The sequence below is a fragment of the Gossypium raimondii genome, chromosome 5, assembly GCF_025698545.1.
Source record: "Gossypium raimondii isolate GPD5lz chromosome 5, ASM2569854v1, whole genome shotgun sequence".
In the NCBI taxonomy this organism is placed as follows: domain Eukaryota; kingdom Viridiplantae; phylum Streptophyta; class Magnoliopsida; order Malvales; family Malvaceae; genus Gossypium; species Gossypium raimondii.
In genome coordinates, this window is record NC_068569.1 from 13,697 (window position 1) to 24,400 (window position 10,704).

The window sequence follows — 10,704 nt, forward strand, 5'->3', positions numbered from 1 at the left end:
AAAAAAATACATAGTAATGCCAGAGAACACAATGTCGGCCCAAAAAAAGTTCATTTTTAATAGACCGGATAATTACTAAGGGATGATGGCGGGTGATACTGACGGTGAGATTGTTGATACTAATATGCATTATAAAAAAATGTCATTTTTATACAAGATTTTACATCTAAATTATTTTCTTAAATAATTAATTTATTCGAGTAAATTTTGAAAGAAAAAAAAATGGAAAAGTTTAAGTGGTTATTGTACTCATAAATATGATGAAAGGAATCCAAACCGCAGCTAGCCTAATTTAAAGGAATAGACAATAGGATTTAATGCATTAGTGACCGTGATGGGGGCTTTTTCGGAAGTTGGGTGGGGTTGGCTAGCTTTACAAAAGAAAAAGGCGGGGTCATCATCAGTGATGGGATGGAAAAAGCACTGTCATCCACTCACATGCAGCACCTCCCATTATCAATACAATTACAAACGAGCTTTTTCAAATAGTACCAAATTCTGATGAGCTAAAAAAATTACAGGTAACGTACGCGGGACCCACCATCCCATCACTATGGTTCGCAACCCGAAATAATTGTTGGCTTTGAGTAACACGTCAACCTTCTTAACAGTGAATGTAATTCATAGAATGGAAATGGATTCAAGTATTATTTGTGGTGAGGCGAGAGCAATATTTTAAAGAGCTCCATTCATTAACAATAACAAACCAAACCGCTCCGAGAACGTATTAAACAAAGAAATAGAATTACAAAGAGTAACAACAAAGGCCAGTTCCTCTTTGGCTTTTTCAGAAACTTGGCCGAATTCCAGACCACTTACATGGGATGGGATCTTTTTCAAGTAAAACAACCAGAGTCAAAACTAATTTTCCCGCTAGAGAGGTTACTAACCCAACCTAATAGTAAAAACCAAAAAGATATAGAAGAGGAGACAGTACACTAGGGTTTGAATGATACACGGGAACAAGGGTAGAAAACACAACGCCAAAAAGAAAAAGGTGCTTTCCCTCTTGCTCTTAAGGACAATTGGGGTTTTTACCAGGGCCCCCATAATAAAAGTAATGGCCCCAATCCCCGTTGCTCCCTGTTTGTACATCATAGCAGTTTGATTGTTCTGTAAAGGTGCCAAGCCCTTTGGGAGCCTTGAGATTATTGGAGTCATCAACAACCTGTATGTTCCTGAAATAACTAGATTTGCCAAAACCTTCTTCGGGGAAACGGCCACTGCCCATTTGAGTGGAAGTGTGACGACCATCTGGTTCTGAATTCACAACCTCACCTCCCCACTCAATCATCGAAGCACTGTCCGCCAAGTAGGAGAATAAGAAGGAAGGCCAATAACCCAACACATAATCATTACCGAACTGCATCCACCAATGCCCTTCCTTAGGATCCTACAAAGCAGTTTCCCACACAGTTAAATACGTCATGTTCATAACATAGATTTAGATGCATAGCAGAAGCAAGGGCGGTTTACTTGTAAAGCCACTGTTTTTAAGAAAACCGCGCCAATAAGCACATTTATTATGTAAAAAACCAAAAATAAGGATGCAAGAGATGTTGTGGCAGTAAAATAAATGGATAGGCGCAAGCAATCCCAACCAATCACATAAAGTGTACAAATGTACCAGAAAGATCACGCAAAAGATTATAGAACCTCTGAATCGCCACTGTGTTTCTTCTGGTCTCCTAACCCTCAATTATATATATATATATAGAGAGAGAGAGAGAGAGGCACTGTTTTGGCTGCTAGTATTGCAAAAATATAATAATGCATTTCATAAGGCGAAGTTAGCTCGTTTCAAAGGACAAATTCCATTCATGCTCACATGCATAGTTGGCAGTACCAATCCTCCTTTGGCTAGTTTTTAAAATCATAATAATGAACTATCATCAGTGTTCAGAATCTTAATAATTGAACCTTTTTTTCCCTTTTACCTTCCATACAAGTATACTGATGTCATATTGGGAATTTCGATAAGCAGAAACAGGAGATATGCTTGCCCCCATTGCTATTTCACTGTTAATTTGAATGAAACCAGAACAGAGGAGATTGTAGCAGCCTGTAGCTTGATATGCATCACTCTGTAACACACATTAACCATGAAACGGTGTGAGGAAATCCTAATAAATACTGAGAAATATGACCATTAATCTAAGGGAAAATGTGAAAAACTATAAGCAGTAGACTCACGGTCCAATAGGTGAAAAGTCTTGTATTGTTGTCACCATAGAGATCTGGGCTAACCTGTTTGCATTGACATGCATACACCTTTTATAAGAATTAAAATGAATGGCTGGCACATAAAAAATTGAAACCAGGTAGACCAATTGTTCAGAGCAAAACGACTATAGTACTTACCTGCCAACCAGCTTCAATACTATTAAGATCTTCACCAAAAGAACCTCCAAGAATCCACAACTGGGATAAGCTGAACTCGTTAGGCTGTTGTATTTTGGGTTCCCAAACGTTTATGGTTGCTTTAGCTCCATAATACTTATCCCCTTCCACATATGCTATTGCATGCTAATCGCCCCCAACAAGACAATCATGCAAAAACAGAAGTAAAAATAAAAATGATAATAAACATGAATGAGTTAAATTGTTAAGCGGATAAAAGAAACACCTGTATATTACCTGATGACCACTTTCGTTGATGAGATCGGGATCTGCAGACCTGGGCTGAGGGGTGGCCCTATGCTTCTTCCTACCATAACTTTTAACTGAGCTTGCCCTCAGAACATCTTCTTCCTTAGTTCTTCTGATGGGAATGGTTCCTTCAGGACATTTACCATTCATGTGCCACAACTGAGTTATGGGGTTCGAGCCCTTTTTGGGTTTCTCAGTGTCAGAGACCTTGCTCTCGTCAAAAAGACCCTCTGGGTGGTAACTAGGCCTCATCTAATGCATCAAAACGCAAAACACAAAATTCAATCCTTCCTAATACCAACTACATGGAAAAGCTGCCCATTGCACAACAACAATGGAAAAAGGAGCCAAAGAACGGACCTGAATTTTGTGGTCTTTGAGAAAAGGATGATCAAAAGCTGGCTGACGAGCGAGGTGAACACAGTCTATAATATCCCCATCCGGACTCTGTACACCACCATTCAAAACAAAACTACACCATTTGTTAAAATTCTCAACACATACTATTTTTACTACTACTAACTAATCTATGCACAAAAGAGTTTGGATAAATAAGACATTGTTTGTAATGCACGGATAGAATGGTAGCTCCAAAAAACACTTGATTTTCACGGAAAACCAACAAACATCTGTATTTATTTCCCGTTTGGTAGCTGTCAAATTTGCTAAAGAAAAGAATAAATCAAGGCTGGTTCACAGGATTAACATGAAATTACTTTTAAAGACCCCAAATGGCTTGCTTTTTTTGTAAAAAAAAAAAGGGGGCAGAAGATTAGATCAAAACAGAAAGAAGCATTTCCCTTAAGTGATTTTAGGGCTCATTTTCGAAAAGGCCTTGAACCAAACCAACAATAATGGAAGAAAAGTTTACCTGGATGGTTTTAACAGCCGGTTTGTTCAAGCGGTTCAAGTGGTTTTGCACTTGGAGCTTCTGTCTCGACACACTTAGCCTAGCCGCGCAAGATAGTGAGATCAAACTCAGCGTCCAGAAAAAAATTAGCACCACTACTTTTCCTGCCCTCTCTCTGCTAAAATGCACATCCCCCATTTTTTTTTTTTGCTAAAAACCCAAATTATTTTCCTCTTTTCTGTATGGTCTAATGCTCCGATATCCTAAGCACCCCTCGTGCAGTGTAGGGTGGTTAGATTTCAAGCAGCGGTATCGACAACCATAAACCAAAAGCAGCGAAGGAGAAAGTTGGAGCTGAATTGAACCCTTAAAAGTCCCTTAAACTTTGAAGAAGTGATTTTTCCTGACTTTCCACTAGAATCCAAATTAAATTATTTCTCTCTCTTCACACCCTCTCCCCACCTTTTTTTTTTCCTTCTTTTTCCTCTCTCCCCCACCAGCTTATGGTTTCTCTCTCTCAAAAACCAGATGTCAATGAATAAATAAATAAAAAGGTAATAGAAAATTTTTTAAAATTAGTACTATACAATCAATCTTTAGAATCAATATTTTTTATTCACTTTTATGATTTCAATAGGATTTTGAATATCACATATTTGAGTTTACTCAATTATGATGGTATTATCATTTTTAACTTGTCATTTGAATGGATTTTATTTACTAAAAGATTATTTAAGAAATTTACTAAAAATTATTAAATATTGATTTTATTTAATATTTTTATAAAACCTAAAAGTTTATATCGTTTTTAAATTTTTTCACATATAACAAATGAGGAATGGAATAACAAGAAGGATTTGAACCATGTTTCTGCTGCCAACAAAAATTTAGTAAGTACCCGCTTATGTTATTCGCTTTTTTTATTCGTATTTGTCTTCATATAATATATTGATAATCAACATTTTTATGAATAAAAATTTTGATTTTTAAAAGATTATGAATATATGTTGATAATGAATAAAATTTTGATTTTTATGAGTTAATTTGATATTACTTAATTCAAGAAACGATTAAAAGATTATATTTTTATGAAATAAGTTATAATTTTTTATTTTTATTTTTTTTATTTTTATAAAATAAATAAAATTAACACATAATAAAATTTAAACTTAAAATAAAATAATTTTAAATTTTTTATTTTATAACTTAAATGAAATGACATAAGTCTTTTTACCTTAATAAGTAATTGAAGGTTCAAAATTATTTTAAATTTGGAGCAATTTTAAAACTTATAATAAATATTTATCGGGCTTATCAAATATGAAAAATCAGTTACTAAATTCACTCTAATAAATATATAGAGAAACTAAAAGAAATATTTTAAATTTTTTTAATTTTTATAAACAGATTTCTCACATAAACTCTACCAGTGGTGATTCTATAATCATTGAACGGTAGAAGCATTAAAATAATTTTCATTTCATTTATATACTAACTATACAAATTGTTATTACCTTACAATTATTCTGGACCATGATAACTTAAAAAGAAAAAAGAGATAAGATAACTACAACACTTTTGGCACCTTTTCTTGAAATTCTCCCAATTGAAAATCAAATATTACATTTTTTTTGGGGGGGGGGGTGTTAGTATTCTCCTCCCAAGGCTTTTTTTAAGCAATACTTTTAGAATTTTGGATTTTAGGGGAAGAAAAAATTTGTGGGAAAGTGGTGAAAAAAGTGATGGAAATAGTGGGACAAAAACAATTTTCAAAGGGGACTACTGTAGGCACATGAGCATCGTTTGTCGTTTTTGAAAGGACAGTCAGGTCCACAATTGTCCAGATACTCGGCCTTTTTCTCCCTAATTACACTGAGGCAATAACAGAGAGAAACCATGTGTCTTAAGTCCCATGATAGGGATGATAATGGATTCTGAAAATATTATAAAATGGGAAATTTTATTATATAAACATTTCTCACAAGTCAATTAAATTGGTACACATCATTATCTTTTCCATTTCATATGCAAACAAATAAATTTGATAAAAGTATCACGAGAATTTTATATTAAAATCATATTATACTTTATTTCTATTTAGAAATTGATAAATTAATCACTCTATGTTAGATGAAATAGTAAGTTAATCATTTAATTAAAAATTTTATTTATTTATACTATTAAAATTAGTCATTTTAGGTACACGTGACACATAACTATCTAATTATTTTATCATGTCAATTTATAAAAATAAAATAGATGAAATTTTAACAAAAAATGATATGTTTGCTCTTTTATCTAACATACATGAATTAATTTATTCATTTTAAGTACAAAAATAAAATGCAATCTAACTCATAATATACTGAGGGCATCTGTGATACTTTTACCAACAAATTTCCAACTCATTTTTTGTCAAAGTATCTAAATTTTGATGATTAAATTATTGTTATTAAATATGCTTGAAATTATTGTATTATACCTTTTAAATTGAATTTATAAATATTTGATTAGAGCATCAAAAGATTTTAAAACATATATGTGGTATTGAAATTTGGTACAATGTGTAGGGATAACTTTCAAGCATCGTACACGAAAATTTTAATTTTTCTTATTAAATGATTTTTTTCTATTAGATTATAAATATTATTACAAAAACAAAGTTCTTTTACTACTTGTAATAGTGCTCATAATAATAGCTAGGGTGATAATAATGATGTTAAAGAATCTCAGGTATATTTTACTATGATTTATTATATCATGTTTATTATAATTTGAGACTAATTATAATAGATAGATTTTGATTTGAAATCCATACATGTTTTGCGATGGTGATTAAGAAATAAATAATCAATGGAGGCGTTGGACGTCTGTCCTATCAGATCTGTTGCATTCCCCGAAGTAAATGCAAAGATAAAAAATAAAAGATATAATCATGGACCACTAAGAACAATGAGAGTTCTCAATAACTCTTCAAAGGGTAAAGATAACCTATGTTATCAATGTGATATGAAAGATTATTAACCACATATGTGGCGTATGACCAAATATTTTGTTTTTGTTAATATTCAGAGGAAGGATGTGAAAATGTAGTAATGAATTCTATCATTATAGATAGAAAATATTTATCTTATTTGGTTCTGAAACAAACAAATATTATTTCAATATTTGATAGTACAAAATTAGTTGAAAGCTCCAATGAGAGCTAATATATCAATATCTAAAAGCACAAAATTTGTGATGGTTCTTGTGTTAGTTTTAAAAGATACTCTTTATAATGGATATCATATTGAGATTGTGAATGAAGAAAAAATTATATTTCATATAAATCACTGTTGCTATAAATATCTATTTTGAATGGATGAAAAAGGGAGGTTGAGTTATTGGTTACTCTTGTTATTAAATTGAATTGATTGTGACTATTTTTGTGATCTTTTGTCCTCATTGCCATTAAGGGATTGAAAGCAAAATATTTGACTGTGAAATATTTACTTATAAGCAATAGAATATAGTAATTCTATCTAAAACTCGTTATGGTTTGATGCACATACATACTATGAAACTTTATTTTCACACAAGAGCTTAAACAATGACCAATAATGCACAATTATAAGCATCATTTCTATTTCATCGTTTATCAATTATAATCAAGCATATGACCAATTATACGCAAATCATTCATATATTTTCCCAATTTTCCTCCTCCTCCTCTCCATTCCACATCCTTAATGTGTATAACACATTTAAACAACATTTTCCATACTATCACTATTTTCTTGTATGTAAATTCAAGTTGTCTATCTGAGTCAAAGTCACTAATTTATTTATATCTCGAGCTACAAAGCTCCAAATTAAGATCCGTTAATTCTTTCTGAAACTACATTCACATATATTTTTACCATAAAATTTTCAGAATTTTTGGTTTATCCAAATAGTACGGTTTATTCTTTAAAGTTTCCCCTGTTTCACTGCTCGACAGTTCTGACCTTTCTTCACTAAAAATTAATTATCTCATTGTAAAGATTTAGGATATTGTTTATGTTTGTTTCTATTGAAAATAGATTCAATGAGGATTCTAAACATATAAAATTTATCCCATAATTATTTTTGTACAATTTTTGACAATTTTCCAAAGTCAGAACAGGGGATTCTAAACTCATTCTGACTCTGTCTAACTAAACTTCAAATATCCCAAAATATATAACTCTTTTGCTTGCTTTGTTTTTTTTTTCTATGTGAAAATAGACTCATTCAGCTTCAATTTAATATATTATTCAGCCTCTAATTCAATTTCCATCATTTTTGGTAAATTTTCAAAGTCACACACCTGTTGCTGTCTAAACTGTTTTGTTGCTAAATGTACTCTTTCATAATTTTACTTTTTCTCACTTTTCTTTTTATCGATCAAGGTCAATTTCTCGTCTTTATTGATTTATAACAATACATTTAACTTATTTAACACTCACATTATTCAATTTAGTTCAAAAATCACTATTTGGTAAAATTACATTTTCACCCCTAAACTTTTCATTAATTCCTATTTCGTCCCTAGGCTCGAAAAATGAAATTCATGGAATTCAATCCCCTTTTCAATCCTAAAAAAAATTCATATGTATTTATAACAGTTCATAGATTTCACAAAAATCAGTTTTTTTCCTTTGAATTTCACAAGTTTACCATTTAGTCCCTAAATCTCAATTTCACCCAAAATCACTTTGTAAAAGTTGTTTATTTACTAACAACCTTTCATTTTCCACCATAAATTTTCAATTTTCAGCATGTTCATCCATGACACAATTTCCATGCCTTGATAACTTTTCAAGTAAATCCTCAAAATAAAGAGAACATGTTATCTCGATCTCAAAAATATAAAAATTATTAAAAACGAGACATGATTACTTACCAATTTATGCCAAGAAAGTCTCTTCTCTGTCTCCTAGGGTTTCCATGTAAATTTTGGGGAAGAAGATGATAGAAAAAGATGATATGTCCATGTAATTAATTATCATATTTTAATTTCCCCAAATTCCAATTTAGTCCTTTTCTTTTTCTCAAATTCCATGGATGATTCATCCATAAAAATCTACCATCTTTTGATTGATAGTCTATTTACCATATAAGGACCTCTAGTTTTGAATTTCATAACTATTTAACCCTTCTAACTTCTAGAATTCAATTTCTACATTTTATACAAATATTTCCTTTCCTTAATTAATCACTAAATCGATAAAATTTTCATATCAGTATTTTCTTGCAACCTTCCTATCATAATGCAACCCATGTCATAATTTTAAAATAAAATTTTCCTCATCATATTTGTGGTCCTGAAACCACTGTTCCGACTAGACCCAATGTAACAGCCTAATTTTCAGTAGTGTCAGAAATAGTGATTCGAGATCACTAAATCTGACAAGTGAGTCTTAAAATTTAATAAATTAATAATTATGGGTCAAGTGTGAATTTAGAAGAATTTTTGAATTAGTGAATTTTGTGTTTTAAAAAGAATTTAATAGGTAAATTGGGTCTAAAACGATGTATCGAGACCTCGAGTTCATAAGCCGAACCATAAATATTTTTATGAATATTTATGGTGTGTCATTGAGTTAGTATAAAAGTTTCGTTAGAAAATTTTAACGTTTGGATAGTCAATTAATTAAAAAGGACTAAATTGGAAATAGTGCAAAATTTGTTAAATTGTGGTCAAATAGCTTAAGTGACTAATAAGGAGGGATTTAAAAGGTAATTAGGCCCAAATTATATGGTTGGACGGTTGGGCAAGAAAAATCAGCAGAAAGTAAGGAGAAATAAGGGCAAAATTGGAAATTTCACAAATTAAATGTATAAAATAAAGATAAAAGTGAAAAATCTAGAGATCTCTTCATATTTTATCAGCAAAAACGCCATAGGAGGTCTGAAGAAAGCTGGGTTTTCATGTTTTTACACTATGTAAGCTCAATTCTTGCTTTTTCTTTGTAATTTTTCATGTTTTGTGACTTTTACAACTAGGTCCAACTATTGAATTCATTAGTTTTGATTCTATGAATGATTTTGAAAGTTACCATGAGTGAGTTCTGGAATTTTATGATGAATTATCATATAATTAAAGCTTTAATTTTATTATATGATGATTTTATTAAGTAATTTTGGTAGAAATTGATTTTAGGGACTTAATTGTGAGAAAGTTTGGAATTAGGGTTTGGTGTTGCGGTTTTGAATATGAAAGGATATTTAGTAGTCTAAAATAGTTGGACAAGGTGTTAATTGAGAAAAACTAGATCAATTGAGGGGTTAATTGAGTAAGGATCAAATTGTAAAAACTGTAAAATTTGGGGTAAAAGTGTAATTTCGAAAATTTAAGGGCAGAAACTGCGAAATGAATTAGAATAGAATTAAATGCTGATGAATGAATAAATTTGCATTTTAGATCGAGAACCTGAAACAAGTCGAGGAAAAGAAAAAGTAGCTGATTAGTCCCTGAACTTTTACGAATTCAGCAAATTGACCCAGGTAAGTTCATATGGCTGAATTTTTATGATTAATTGTTAATGTGGAAATGATATAATGTATCAATTTGTATATTGTTGTTGAATTATGAGTATGGTAAAAAATGAGAATAAAATGAGATTGTTAGTTCAAATTAAGGGATCCGCAGGATTGAGTACATACGTTCGACAATCAGTGATGAATTGACGGATAAGTCCATTGTGGCTCCATGGAAAAATGTGAAAAGTAGGTATGGTGTTTCAGTAAAGAAAACCATACTGAGTTGTGAAAAGTAGGTATGGTGTTTCAGTGAAGAAAACCATACTGAGTTGCAAAAAGTAGGTATGGTGTTTTAGTGAAGAAAACCATACTGAGTTGCGAAAAGTAGGTATGGTGTTTCAATGAAGAAAACCATACTGAGTTATAGCAATGTGAAACATCAAGCAAACCGTGGCACCGGGAAAACGATGTACTCAAATCCGTAAGACGATCCTTAATTTGACAAGTGTTTATTTGTAAGTGCAATTGAAGCTAAATGTCGAAAAATAAGTTGACATCTGACATCGAGCTCGATTGGATAGAGTCATGGCATGAAATTGTGGTTGGCAGGAAGTGTTAAATTTTTATTTGTCTATTAATATTGTTAGTGAAATTGTGGTAAGATTTTATTATGAGCCTATGAACTTACTAAGCTTCCATAAGCTTACTTGTGTGTGTTTAAT

At 31.4% G+C, this 10,704-nt stretch overlaps 1 protein-coding gene across 1 annotated transcript; it reads right to left on the reverse strand.

Annotated features, from left to right (window-relative positions):
- Positions 1-673: 673 nt before the first annotated feature.
- On the reverse strand, positions 674-3,997 carry LOC105769079 (uncharacterized). Its single transcript, XM_012589482.2, has 7 exons — positions 3,521-3,997; positions 3,010-3,096; positions 2,638-2,901; positions 2,362-2,526; positions 2,194-2,247; positions 1,938-2,084; positions 674-1,393 (listed from the first exon to the last, which is right to left on the reverse strand). The coding sequence occupies exons 1-7, from the start codon at positions 3,695-3,697 to the stop codon at positions 1,016-1,018; spliced, it is 1,272 nt and encodes a 423-aa protein (XP_012444936.1). The 5' UTR covers positions 3,698-3,997; the 3' UTR covers positions 674-1,015.
- Positions 3,998-10,704: the final 6,707 nt, after the last annotated feature.